Source organism: Dromaius novaehollandiae, chromosome 2 (assembly GCF_036370855.1).
Source record: "Dromaius novaehollandiae isolate bDroNov1 chromosome 2, bDroNov1.hap1, whole genome shotgun sequence".
NCBI lineage: Eukaryota > Metazoa > Chordata > Aves > Casuariiformes > Dromaiidae > Dromaius > Dromaius novaehollandiae.
Window position 1 is genome coordinate 19,202,624 of NC_088099.1, and position 14,351 is coordinate 19,216,974.

General features: G+C 48.3%; 2 protein-coding genes across 9 annotated transcripts in view; both read right to left on the reverse strand.

Annotated features, from left to right (window-relative positions):
• The window catches only part of GAD2 (glutamate decarboxylase 2), a 39,359-nt gene extending 33,922 nt beyond the window's left edge, over positions 1–5,437 (reverse strand). The window contains exons 1-4 of the mRNA XM_064505894.1: positions 5,126–5,437; positions 4,796–4,855; positions 4,473–4,622; positions 3,173–3,406 (exon numbers count right to left, since the gene is read on the reverse strand). Coding sequence (XP_064361964.1) covers positions 3,173–3,406; positions 4,473–4,622; positions 4,796–4,855; positions 5,126–5,201 — 520 coding nt within the window. The 5' untranslated portion in view covers positions 5,202–5,437. The remainder of the gene's footprint in view (positions 1–3,172; positions 3,407–4,472; positions 4,623–4,795; positions 4,856–5,125) is intronic.
• Positions 5,438–7,066: 1,629 nt separating this feature from the next.
• The window catches only part of MYO3A (myosin IIIA), a 127,465-nt gene continuing 120,180 nt past the window's right edge, over positions 7,067–14,351 (reverse strand). For 7 of the 8 annotated variants that reach the window (XM_064505900.1, XM_064505901.1, XM_064505902.1 and 4 more), the window contains 3 exons: positions 14,275–14,315; positions 10,151–10,291; positions 7,067–8,276 (listed from right to left, as the gene is read on the reverse strand). In XM_064505900.1, coding sequence (XP_064361970.1) covers positions 8,162–8,276; positions 10,151–10,291; positions 14,275–14,315 — 297 coding nt within the window. In that variant the 3' untranslated portion in view covers positions 7,067–8,161. The remainder of the gene's footprint in view (positions 8,277–10,150; positions 10,292–14,274; positions 14,316–14,351) is intronic. The other variant, XR_010387572.1, reaches the window with a different exon arrangement.

Here is a 14,351-nt window from a genome sequence, read left to right on the forward strand (position 1 = left end):
CATATTTGTAACTACAATGTCTCAGCGGCTCTCCATCAGGCCACGTAACCAGCCCCAGGGGACAACCTTGTCACTACTCATTTCTACAAGGAAACCTCATAAAACACCTCCTGCTCCGGGAGCTGCGGGATGAAAGGGACCGGCTGCCCGCAGCGGCAGGAGGAGGGAGGCAGGGAAGGGCAGCCCGTGTGCCACTACAGAAATGTCACCACGCAGGGACGCTTGCTGCTGGTGTTGCTCTGTCCCTGCAAAATCAGGCATCTGTTCAGCATTAAATAGCAAGCTTTCCTTTAGCACGCGCCTCCCTAGTAAAAATGCCTTTAGCACTTAACAGCAGAAAACTCAGTCCCCCAGTTTGACCCCGATCTCAGATGGAAAGATATTGCCATTTTTGCGATGCCTTAATATCTGAGTGAGCTCTCTGCACCCGGGTGGCCATGGTAAACTGAGGCTTCGCTTAAATGACTGGATCCCTTGGCCAGGTGAGGAGAGTTTTTGAGAGATGCTCAAAACACCCTCTCTAGCGCCTGGTGACTGAAAGGCGGTTCATTTGTCACCGTCCTCACCAAACAAAGGGGTGCCTGAGACAGGGGGCAAGGACAGAAAACCAGGAGATTACTACGCACTGATTGCTTTAGGAACACAGAGCTCCCCCGTGCCCCGGGTAAACGGCGGGGGGGTGGCCAGGAGCAGGGGCTGGGTGCACAGAGGCGCCCGGGGGGAGCCGCGCACCCCGGGCCGCCCCTGCCGGGAGGTGCCTCCAACCACACACCTCCCCTTAACAACCCTCTGCTTCCATCTGCCTTCAGCCACGGACTTCCCCCCACGCTAAAACGCAGCCCCTGCAGCCTCCGAAAGGAAGCGACGACTAGCGCCGGGCAAACGAGGACGGCGCAAACGAAGGCGCTGGTGTTGGGTTTGGCCTCGTCCACAGCCCCGCAGCACACGGGGCCTGCTGGGGAGCAACACCGCAGCAGCGCGGCTCCTCCTGCCCTGCGTGGCAGATCCAAGCAATTTTAAACACCTGCATTTTAGTTTCCCCTGAAAACGTTTCACCAAATTTCCTATCTGTCTCTCCCCGTATTTGCAGGTGTTGCCTTGTGCTTCATCCCGGAGGACATTGTGAGCTCGGAGCCGAGCATCCCTCACCGCCCCATGGCCAAGCTATCAGCAACCTAACCCCACAGGCGCGCACCGGGGCCAACTGCTGGCATTCGGGGATCCGACCGCAAATGATAACACTCATCTAAGCAATACAATTTATTTTCTGACCTGCCTCCTTGGCCTCTGCAGCCAAAGGCAGCTCGTGCCTGCCCCAGCCTGCCTGTGCCCAGCCGGGTCCGAACGGCACTGGGCGGCCGCGCTCGCCCTACCCAGCCCCGCGAGCTTTTACAGCCAGAGCAATAGAAAGAAACTCCCACTGCCATAAACCTCCAGGCGCTACCCTTCATCTAAGGGCATTTTAAGCGTTTTACACCGAAGGAGCACATCGCGCAGGGGTGCAAATCTGCTACGCGTTGCCCGAGCCCCCTCTCCCCCGCTGGGCGCCCGGGGCCAGCACGGATGCAGCCGGGATGTGGCAGTTGCCCCAGGATGCTGAAGAGCATCGCCAGCCAAGCGAGGTGCTCAGCGCCGGGCCGGCCCAGCGGGAAGCCAGGGCAAACACCGCTGCGCAGCCCACCCTCCCCCGGCATCCATGTTTGAACCTTTGCAACATGACTTTAATTAAAAAAACAAAAAACAACAAAAAAACAGGAAGAAGGGAATGCTTCGCATATTCGGGTGGGTGAATGGAGATGATAATGTTGTTTTCAAGGGTCTTTTTGGATGCATAAAATGGAATAGGTCTGTTATGTGTACAGGTTATGACAAAAAAGCTTAATGAAAATTGCTTAAGAAACCCTATTCTTTGATTTCAGATTCAGAGATCCTGTGTTTCACAGCATTCAGTGAAAATATCTTTCCTACGCTATATCAAGACACATGGCAAGAATCAATTGACTGACTTTGTTCCTCTGGACATCATTTATCTAACTATTTATTCCAATATTTTACAGATGTTTTGAAAGCACCAGAGTCATATATCAAAAGCATTCAGCTGGATATTTCCAGCTCTGAAAGAACAGGATTACAAAGATCTCCAGCAATCTGTATTGGGATCATTCTGTTCTGTTCCCCAAAGGTGAAGAAAAATGTTATTATTTTCCCCTCAACCTCTGTGTCTCTTTCTCTAATTGATACACACTTATTTTTAAGTAATTTCTCAATAACCCAAATTTCCATTAACAGCTCTCTGGACTCCACATTATTTTTCAATCACAGCCATAATTGTAGCTGTGCTTTTTGCTTCCTTCTTGGCAGTTTATTTAAGCTGGCCCCGCATTCAAAGCCATGGGCTTTCCCGTGCCACGCTGCTTCCACGGGCGTGAAGCCGGGGAGGTGAAGCCAAAACGGGGGGGACATGACTGATGGGGGGTGCTGGACAGGTAGGAATTAATTGATCCCTGCCCTCCTCAGTGAAAAATAACAAAATGGCTATTAAAACAATTTGGCTTTATTTTTATCGCTCGAGCCGAGAGCTGAAAAAATCCTCCCAATTCTCCTGCGCTCAATTCTGCCAGATTTTCCAATTTTTCTGTCCTGCAGGTAAGCAGACAGACACAGCAAATGGCCACTCAGAGCTCCCATTTACAGGATGTTTATTCTGATTTTGGCTATCAAATTGGCTGGTGGCTGCTGCCCTCTGTGCAGAGACGTCTCCCCAAAGCCTGCCCGTCCCGGCTGCCTCCACGCTCTGCATCCGATCACACACCCATCTGCAGGGAGCAAGATAAGCTCCACGGCCCATAATGTGTGCAGTGCGTGAAGAAGAAGAGAGGAAAGTTGCAAAGGCGGTTAAAACAGTGCTCAGGGATACGTTCAGCAACTCTGCTGCACAGGAGAATTAATTTTAAATGAGGAAGGGTGTGTAATGCTGCACTGACAGTTACAGAGGCAGGGCTGCTAGAGTATTTTATCATTTAGGAAAACGATCCCTGTCTCTGCTAGAAATTGCTTTAAACCGACAAAATACAGGAGCTGCTTGAATCCTTAATGCTTCAAGATAAAATGAAATGACATCTTTAATCAATGGATGAGACCATAGAGGGTAGAAAATGAGCATGGCTATTACCTGTTTTAATTGCATACTTCAGAGTTGTTCTGCAGTTCAATAAAATTTCTTCCAAGGTTTGTGGCTGATCTGCCAGTTCCCAGTTATATTCCTGGAGCAGCTCATTTGGGTAATGGAAATCAATAACTTTTGTTGATCTATCAAAACTTCTCACCACATACTGAAGTAAAATGTCCACAACATCTTGTAAGAAAGACATAGTTGTTATTTCTCCATTGCATGCTGGCAGAAGATCTGGGAAAGGAGAAATTAAAAGTTAACTTGATTCTATGACTTTATACATAGATTTGGGGAACAGTCTTCTCCCATTTACTTTGGGGAAATCTTTTCATTGTGTTCAGAAAAAAGGACTTTTTCATTTATTAAGCAATTTGGTTAAGATACTATTTTAAGGACTGTTCTACGAGATGTAGTCAGATTTTAATTTCTTACCTAAAATGGCTATTTTTGCCTACAGTATATTTACCAATTTTAAGACAGTGAGAGAGAGCAGGTAAACAAGAAATAATGGAAAATGAATCCCTGGAAAAATAAGGATCTTAAAAATTTAAATGCTTCAAGAAGCCCTCTCAAAGTTATCATTTGCCTTGCAATGAAATACTTTCCTCGTGACTGTCCAGTGCAATGCTTTGCAAGTAACTTGTTGATAATTTAATGCCTTTTTCTGAAGCGATACCGCACCGTCTATCAGCACCCACGCTGTCATCTTTTGTTTAGGCTGAAGTGCGACGGCTCAGGCAGAGCCGGGCTGTACTGGGAAGCGCTGATTTGGGGTAAGCGGCAGCAGCTGGCTGCGCAGCGGCGCGGGCGAGTCGCGGCTGCGGCCGGGCGCCCACGGCGGGGCCAGCGGAGCAGGGCAGAGCTTTACCGGGCTACGGTGCGAATGGGAGCAGCTCTCGGCGGCACCTTTCTAAGTGGGGAAGGGGTCTTCAGCAGCGGAGAGGCTATCTATCTCCAAGGTCAGAAAAGATGAACGGCAAAAACCCCCTGAATTAAAATAAATCCGTGAGAGAGCCCTCTTTCTCCCTCCTTCCCCAGGAACCTTAATGACATCTCGGGGACTGCAACGAGAAGGTCGTTGCTGTCACTGTTCCTTACACAGAGCGACCTGCAGGCTCGGGCACGGCGCGTTTTTTTTTCCTTTTTTTTCCCTTTTTTTCTTTTTTTCTGGCGGTTTTGAACCCTGCCCGGCGCAGGCGGGTGCGGGGCGCGCAGCCCCCGGCCCGGCGGCACCTCCCGCCCGAACCTGCGCTTTTTCGGCCCGTCCCGGAGCGCCGCCGCCGCCCGGGAGCGCCGTTACCTGTTGAGTGCAGAAACGCGTAATTCACGTCCGCCTTCTGGCAGCCGCAGGGCTTCTGGCTGCAGGCGCAGGCCGGCCGCTGCTCCGCCGCCCCCGGCGCCGCCCTGGCGCCCGTCTCCGCGGGCCTCTCCGCGTCTCCGTAGAGCAGGGCTGGACGGCGACAGGGACGCGGGGCTCAGCACCGCGGAGGCGCAGCGCAGCGCAGCGCGGCGCCCCGTCCCCCCGCGCAGCGCCGCGCAGCCCCGCAGCGCTCCGCGGGCCGCGCAGCCGTCCGCGGCGGCGGAGCAGCCCCGCGGCGGCCGCCGGCGCCTCGCCGCCCTTACCGCACAGTTTGTTTCCGATGCCTCCCGTGAACTTCTGGGCAACCTGACACCAGGCTCTCGCTGCAAAACAAAACGGAGCGGAGACTCCGTGGGGACGGGCGCTGCCCGCCGCCTGCGCTTCGGCGGCGCCCGCCACCCACCGCCCGCGACCCCCCGCAGCCGCCCCTCCGAGGGGCCCGCGCCGGGCCGGGCCGATGCCGCCCCCCCGCCCCGGGCTGCCGCGAAGGGGTCTCAGCGCCGCTGCCGGCGCCGCGCGGCGCCCGTCGGGGCGGGCGGGCAGCGCTGCCGCGGCGGCTCCGGGCTGCCGGCGGCCGCCCCGCGCCGCCCTACCTGTGCCGGGGCTCTCGGCGGCCGCGGAGCCCTCCTCGGCCCCGAAGGGCCAGAAGCCGGAGCCGGGGCTCGCCATGGTGGAGGGCGCCGGCGGGGCGGCGAGGAGCGGCGCGCTGCAGCCGCGGCGAGCGTGTGCGTGTGAGTGTGCGAGCGCGCGTGTCGGTGCGCGTCTGCGCCAGGCGGCGGAGGGGCGGGGGCGCCCCGGGCACGCGTGGGTGGGAGCCTCTCCCGTGGGCGCCCCCCGGGGCGCGCTGCGCCGAGCTGCCGCGGACGCTGCCCCCCGCGGCTGGACGGGGCGGGCGGCGCCGCTCGGCTCCCGGCGGGCGGGGACGGGGGAGGCGCCTGGCCGAGGCAGGGGGCGGCTGCCGCGCAGGGCACCCCGGCGCCGTGCGCCGACGGGACGGGGCGGGCGGGGGGACCCGAGCCGCAGGGGCGACCTGCGCGCCCGGAAAGGGCCGCCTTGGCCTGGAGGGCTACCGGCGGCCTGGGGAAACGGAGGCCAGCGAGGTGCCGGTGCCGTGTTCATCCCCCCGACGGCCCCGGCCGTCGCTGCCGCTGCAGCCCGCTGCCTCCGCCCGCAGCCCGGCAAGGCGGGGAGCGAGAGTGCCGGCGCGGCGCTGAGCCAAGGGCACGGGTGCTGCTGGGCCCCGACGCAAACGGCGGCGGGTCTGCAGCGCGGTGCCCCGCGGCGGAGGCTGGGACACCCCTCCCTAAGGCAACGGGGAGGTTTCCCCTAGCCCTAGTGCCTCAGAGAGCTGAGAAATCCTGTCCCCCCCCTCCCCGCCCCCAACCCCTCCGCTCAGCTCCCGGCGCAGAGCCCGGCGCAGCCCCCGCCGGGGCAGCGGGGCAGCCCGGGGGCGGGGAAGAGCCAGCCTGGCCCGGCCCGCCCTGGGCGGCGCTGCGGCGGGCGGGTCACGTCGGGCCGGGCCGCCCCCGGCGCGGGGAGGGCGCTGGGGGGGTCTGGGGGCGGGCAGCCCCTGGCCCCTCGCTCCCCGCCCCGCGACCCTCTTCTCTTCGCAGGGTGCCGGCCGCCCTGCTTGCAGCAAGGCGGGCAGAGCCTGGCGCTGCTCCCCGCTGCCCTGCCCGCACCGCAGCAGCGGCTGGAAGAGAAAAACAAGGAGCCCTCTCCCGTACACCCCCCCCCCCAATTGTTTTTGAAGGCCACCAAGCTTCCCCCTTGCACCGAGCTGGTTCCCGCGGGCTGCGGGCGCACACAGGCCATCCCTGCCAATCTGCCTCTCCCCCTGCACCGGAGAGAGAGCTCAAGCGCCAGCCGTGCCAAAGAGGGAGGCCAGGCTGGGCCGGGCCGGCGTTGTGCCATGCGCTGGTCCCCCAGGTCACCCGCTGCTCCTCGCACCAGGCCCTGGTTCACCTCCCTGCGGTGCACAGGCACCCGCGAAGGCTGCTAAGACTGTCGCCTCACTGCAACATCTTGGTGTTTATCAACACTGCCCTGGTGGTGGGAAAGCAAAGGAAAACCAGACCAGGGATTTCTTTGTGTGAAATAACAGGTCTCATGTGGTTTCCAGATCACATCGGCACTAAAGAAATATAGCAGCTAACTCCAGCCTTCCACATCAGGAGGCTGCTGTGAGCTCCCCTCCACCGTGCTCACTCATGCCCCAGTCCACAGTATTTCATCAGTTCTGGGTGTAATTCAGACACAGCCAACCGTATCACTGCCTTGTGCATTTTTATTTATTTTGCCGTTTTAACAATACATGAGAAAGCAACTTTAAAACAGCTTTCAAAATTTAAACAATTTATCACAATTTTTATATTGCAGCAAATTTTAATCTGGTTTGCAACCTTATAACTAGTTACACATCAGGAAGCAATGGTTACATGTCTCTGGGGAAAGGTCCAAGTGTTGGGGGGGACACAAAATCCCAGTCCTCTTGGCTTACTGCTGCTGCCAGTCCTAATGTTTAGGGAAACAAAGCAAGGAAGCAGGATCAGGCCTTTATACAGGCTTGATGAAATTTGCCTTCTCTTGTTTTGCAGCTGGGAACATGCAATTATGAATCCTAAAAGGAAACACACCAATTATCTGTGTTGTTGCTGGGAAATAAGGTTTTCTGAATTAAGAGTTGGGGGAAATTTTGAACATGGTGGCTACTACCTTTGTTTCCACTGAATTTCTAGTGGAACTAATTAAGAATGATCATTACACTGAGGCAGCAATCGACCACAGAGCGTTTTCCCAGTCCTTTCTTGGCATCCCAGAGATTAAGATTCCTAAAAATCTAACACAAAGGAGAACAAAGCAAACATGATTTAGAAGTTCATCATTTAGTCACAAAGCTTGGGGCAGAAGAGAGGATGGGATATACTTCCTATACATGGACATCTCCAACATAAATATTATACACACATTATTGACCTTTAAAACCGCCTATTAGCTTTATGGTAAAGTCAATAAAGAAATAAACTGCTATAATATGCTATCCAATTAATCACGTATTTTTGTTTTGATTAAAGGGACACTTGCCACATACAGTTTATCCCCAAATTTAGGCATCATAAACCTGAAATGAACAGAAATTTCTCCATGGAATTCTTGTACTTTTTTTCCTGTGAAACACTTTTTTAGAAATAATAACTGAGGTTTTCTGAAGGTGTGTATGGGAATTTGAAAGCTTAACTGGGAAACTGTAAACTGAATGATCTATTTTAATTGATTAGGACTGACAAAATGTAAAAAGGAAAGAAATATGCATTGAGGAAAGTGAAGTATATTTAAGCTGCTTCATGTTTAATAATTTTAAGATGTAGTAGTGATAACAGAAAGAAACCCGGATTTTTATATTAGGGCTTTTTTAAGTATCTGATTTGTGACTGACAGTGTCCCTTTGCAATGGTTTTGGGCTGTAAACTACAATAGTTCATATTCACATGAACACATACGTTGTAAACTTGAAACATTGGAGATTAAAAAAAAAAGGAAGCACGTGGTATAAAATCATAAAAAAGATTATGCTAATAAAAGCCAAATGGCAGCAGCAACAGCAGCAGCAGCAGCAGCAGCAGCAGCAGCTAGAACTGCTGGATAAGGCGCCGGCGCTGTGAGGTCTTCCGCAGCAGTTTTCTGTAGTCATAGGGATTATCTTCGGTTTTACTCTCTTCCAGAGGGCTTTCTGCAACCCTTGACCTAGGGATTAAGCACAGAAGTGCTTTAGAAATTAAAGTCAAAATATTTACCTTGGCAAACACTACTAATCGACTGCTTAACCTCCACCTTTGGCAAAATAAAAAAGAAAAAGAAAAAAAATCAACTGACTTTCCTAGCCCTCCTCTCCCTCTGCTGCATAAAGCGGGCACCTCACAACAAACACATTATACTAAGAATAGGTGAGCATTGAAGAGCAACTTGTTCTAAGAAGGGGATGTAATAAAAGGACATAATAACAATATTGAGAACGTGTAGAGGTGCTTTGCAGTAGTTTTTGCCTGATGGTTATACTGGACCAGATTTTCAATTGGTGTAAATTTGCTTGGTTTATTTTTAACCTGCTTGTTGAGCTCAGTGTAAACACTGATTTGATCTTATTTTTTTCTGATGGCAAGTTGCATTTGGGAAGCCAACTCTGATGGGCTAGAATGGTGACCTCACACCAGGTATTCCCACAGAGTATGATAAAAAATAAAACTTAGCTACTTAGAGACAGTATATTACTCCAAAATAACTACAGGAACATGTAGCGTTCCACACTGGAGGTATGCGCCGCCACCAGTGAACTGCCAGAAAAACAAATCCAGGGCTTAATTTCTGTATACACACAAAAATTTCCTATTAAAGAGATAGTGATCTGCAGAAAATGTTTATTACTTAAATTTAAGACAGAGTAAAATCTGCCCTCAGAGGTAATAGTGTAAATTCAGAGTTACACAGCTTTTTTTCACTTTGGCTACTCAGGATGTAACCAGAGCTGCACAAGGTGTAAAGCAAGAACTTCCTTTCACTGAGCTCAGTGGCAAAACTAATTCATCTGAACCATATTATTTTGCAGCTTCCTAGTGAAACAGTGAAAGATTTGATGTAATCAACGTACCTAGAAATGTAACATCTTCCAAGGGATATAAACCGTACGGTAGCGCCCCGACATTGTTGTTATTGTTAATCCATCCCATCCCATTCCCTTCTAATTCTGCAACACCTTTCTAAAACTAATTTAGATGCTACCTGAAAAATGCCAAGAGGAAAAGTAAAGTAAGAGGCACCAAATGTTTTGCAAACAGTTTCTCTATTATTTTGGATATATTTTTCAACTCAGCAGTCCTCTTAAATTGTTTTCCTTAAGCCTTTTACTTAGATATTTCCCAAGTTTTTCACATATAAGAAGATACAAATCTATAAATATATACAAGTGTGTGTGTAATGTATGCCCTCACATTAGCAAGGGCCAGAACACGATCTCCTTCGCCCAGCAGAGGTCGGCCTCTATGAAGTGCACGTGGGAGAGAGCAGGTAGAGCAAGCCTTCCCTTTAGGGTGCTCCTCTTGCCTGGCCACCTCGGTGGCATCAGCTGCCGGCTATCGCTCCCTGCACTGCTACAGGGCAGCAGGAAAAGGAGCAAGGCAGCTGTCTCAGCTGCAAAAAGCAGGCAGAAAGTTCAACACCCACCCACCCTATTTAAAGCCTGAGCCTGAAATAGAAGTTTTAGATTTTGCTTTCGTTTATCTCCGTTTAGATGCGAGATTTACAGCACGCAGTCTGTCCCTGTCATCTGGAGCTTGGGAAGCCAAAGCCTGGCAGGCAGGCTGACCCCCAGTCATAGCATCTTTTGTCCCTGCTACATGACGTCGGGAAATTTTCGGTTATACAATTTCCAAATCAATTTTATAGGATTCCGTGATGAGAAAAAAAGATTTATATTTAATTTGAAAGTGTGTCTTTATTTTGCATGAATGTGTACACAAAGAGAGATATGTATACACACATATACACATATATATACACACATACTTTTCTAAAGTAGGATATACAACATTTATTTTTTCCTATTATTATTTTGTGTAACTCACCGTTCAGTAGCTCTTAAATTCAAAGTCCTGCGCTCAGCTGGTTGTCTCTTCTTTTTTGTGGTAGAACTGCTGTCCTTTGAGGTGGAATCAATAGATGAAATTTCTTGGTAATAGACATCTAAATCTAGCACTTTGCCCAGACTGTCAATAAATAAGTATATTAAGTTAACAATTGCACTTTTCAACGTTATATTCAACATTCAAAAATGAGCTAACCAAATACCATTATTAGTTGTGTTTATGAGCTAAAGGTCTAAGGAAAGTAACACATAAACACAAGAAATCAGTCTCTGGAATGTGACTGCTGTACAATGCAAATGTTGAGATTTTTGAAATGCTAAATACTGGCTGATCCCACCAGCAAATGTTGTGCAGTAGTATTTTGCAAAATCTAGTCTGATGCCTGGGTATGCAAAGATTATATCTGGCTTTGTAACATGGATGTCAATGTGCACCTATATGTATATATATCAAGGTAGTACTGGGACTTCAAGGTCAGACACCACCAGGCCACTTTCAGCAACGGCATTTTCAGTGATATATTTCTGACTGTGCTAGTAATTTCATTGTAAGAATTGTTCTTCAAAGGATTTATGTTTTAATGACAAAAACATGCTTTAGATTGTGATTTAGTTGTCAAGTTTTTCAGCTCATTCAACAAATTAAAATTCAAGCATTTAGGCATATTAGCATACTTACGACACTCCCTAGAGGACCTTAGAAACCAAAGTCACCACGGATCCAACACATAAGAAAATAATAATCACCTACATATTTAACTCTTTCAGGTCTTCATAGGTGAAAAGGCAGGAAACATGCAGAAATGGATTTTTCAGATAATTTGCAAATGTGATACAGAAATTTTCATCTCAGTTACACAGATTTATATATCTTAATAGTGAAATAATAGTGACTGTACCCTGTTAACCATCTGAGAGGTTCTGTAGCCTCTGTCATGCAAAATTAGCTGCTGGCCTCCAAATAAGCAGAGCGTATTATTCAGGACTTTTCTTGCAGATTCAGCAGAAGGATTAAGGGCAGGACTTTGAGAGCGATCCCTCTGTGCCCAAAATGAGCATAACACGGGGAAGAGTTTGCTCTGCTGTTCATACTGAATCTAACATCTGTAGAGCTTTCAGTTTCTGAAATTGTCTGCTCATCCTCTTTAGCAAGACTAACAGAAAACTCAGTTTAAAGGAATAAAAAAATATCCTAAATACATGGAACCTCTTACAAGAAAGCTGAGTTGGAATGGCCTTGTTGCAATGTGCTCCAGGTGAACCTGCTTGAGCAGGGGGTTTGGACTAGATGATCTCCAGAGGTCCCTTCCAACCTCAAGCATTCTGTGATTCTCTGTTCTGGAATAAGCAGGGACATGACATGGCACAGCTTGCACAATGCACTACAGCTGGTATTTCAATGAAGAAGCCATACCAGAGGGCCATGAAATATGCCCAGGAAATGTGCCCAGGACAGCAAAGCTTGGCAACTGACACAGGCCTCAAGATACTGCTAATTGTAAGTAACAGTATCAAGAGTACTTACTGGGAAGCTGAGCATACAAGAGAATGTACTATATTATTGTTTAACATATTCATCAATGACCTGGATGAAGGGACAGAGTGCACCCTCAGCAAGTTTGCTGATGATACAAAACTGGGAGGAGTGGCTGATACACCAGAGGGCTGTGCTGCCATTCAGAGGGACCTCAAAGGCTGGAGAGGTGGGCAGAGAGGAACCTCATGAAGTTCAACAAAAGCAAGTGCAGGGTCCTGCACCTAGGGAGGAATAACCTCATGCACCAGTACAGGCTGGGGGCTGACCTGCTGGAAAGCAGCTCTGCAGAGAAGGACCTGGGAGTCCTGGTAGACAAGTTGACCAGAAGACAGCAAAGTGCCCTTGTGGCCAAGAAGGCCAATCGTATCCTGGGTTGCATTAGGTAGAGCATTGCCAGTAGGTCAAGGGAGGTTATCCTCCCTCTCTACTCAGCCCTGGCAAGGCTGCATCTGGAGTACTGTGTCCAGTTCTGTGCTTCCCAATACAAGAGAGACATGGAGCTACTGGAGCAAGTCCAGTGGAGGGCTACTAAGATGATGAAGGGACTGGTGCATCTCTCCTACGAGGAAAGGCTGAGAGAGCTGGGACTGTTCAGTGTGGAGAAGACTGAGGGGGGATCTTATCAATGTGTATAAATATATGAAGGGAGGGTGTAAAGAGGATGGGGCCAGACTCTCCTCAGTGGTGCCCAGTGACAGGACGAGAGGCAACGGGCACAAACTGAAACACAGGAAGCCCCATCTGAGCATGAGAAAAATCTTCCTTCCTGTGAGGGTGACAGAGCACTGGAACAGGTTGCCCAGAGAGGTTGAATATCCTTGGAGATATTCAAAAGCTGTCTAGACAGGGTCCTGGGCAAGGTGCTCTAGGTAACCCTGCTTAAGCAGGGGGGTTGGACTAGATGATCTCCAAAGCCTTCCATGCCTTCCAACCTCAACCATTCTGTGATTCAGATACTCATGCATCCTATTTTGTCTCACAGAATGGGATTAATTTTATCTACCTTTAGATGTTCATGAGGCAGACATACAGAGCTGAACTGGTTTATTTGGATTTGCTATTATAATACTCAGAGGAGAGGCATTTTATGATATAATTCATCTGACCTATTTTAGATATCTCTTTTAGGAAGAGATGAATCATTTTCATAAAGATGCCTATTTTTTTGTCCTCTGACTACAAGAAGAGAGTCCACAGCAACTAGTTCATATATTGATGTCAAAGATGCAGATGTCTATATTTTGTCAGATGAGAGCCAGTGTCATAGGTACAAAAACCAAATAATTCCAACACCCAGCTGTAAAAGGCTAGAGAAAGAACAGTCTCCTAAAAGCAACCTGAAAAAAAAATTCATAATTCATCTCTCACATTGGTACAAACCAGAAGTAACTCCACTGATTTCTGTTTCTGTGTTATACTAGTATAAAGTCAGCATCTGAAAGAAGATGCTGTCATGGAATTACTTATCTAGATCTACGATAAGTAAAGTCAAACTGAGGCTAAATGGGAAAAAACACTAGATTTGCATTTTTTCTTGCCAAATGAGAGATACCAATAGATGTGAATTTTTTTCAAGATCCAAATGGCATCAGAAGAGAGCTGTAACCTAGAACTGACACTTACAGGGGACATGGACATTAACTGAATCCTTTGAGCAATGGCACAATCAAGTGCAATTTTAGCTGTGGGTGAGTGAAGCTACATGCTGTGTGCACATAATCTGTGTGCATAATGTCACGTAACTTTATCTAAGATACATATTTTAGATATGGGGTCTTTATCTTGCAGCTTCAGCCAAGGTTAGTGCTAAGGGCCCATTCACACAGTGGTCTGGCACCTTGCATCTACGAACAGACTACCACAGCATTACACGAGTCACTAGGGAGCAGCCAAAAAGCTTAAGTACGTAACCACAAATAAGTAAAACTACTGCTTATATGTAGGTCAGAAACTGCAAACTATGAATTTACCAGGTCTACAGCATATGTAGCACATGTACAGCACAAGATATGGAAAGGCAGGATATGTGTACTGCTTCCTTTATTTCTACAGAGATTCATCAAAATAGGTTAGTTATACTGGAAAAAAAAAAAGACTTCTGGTTGAAATTTCAATGGCTACTTTTCTTTTTTTCAGTTATTAATTATATTACTGATTACATATTTATGATCTATTTCTAAACAGTCATATATATTTTAGAAGAGAATTTTAACATTCTTTGTATTTATGCTGACTAAAAAGAAGTGGTTGCTCATTTGCTTTGACTGGAATTTTAAGCACCTACAATTATTTTCTGTGTCAGAACTGTCTTTGAGGTGGATCTTATCTGAACTTATTATTCTGCTTGTGTTGCCATGGTAAAGGACCAGTAAAACTGAATGACTGAGTTCTGTAATGGATTTTTGTTTTTCAAAATTGCGTATTTTAACTTTGTACATGATGCCCTTCATGTGAATCACCAAATTATTATGCTTTTTTTTTAACGCTTTATTTTTCCAATTGAAGTACAGCTAAGAACTACTTCTAGAGTACCAAAATGAAAATAGTGAGATAATGAAAAGAATTACCTGTCTTTCCTTGGTTTCCGTTTTTCATCTTGTATTGATTTCTAAGAAAATATTAAGTAATTTTAAAAATGCTGAAA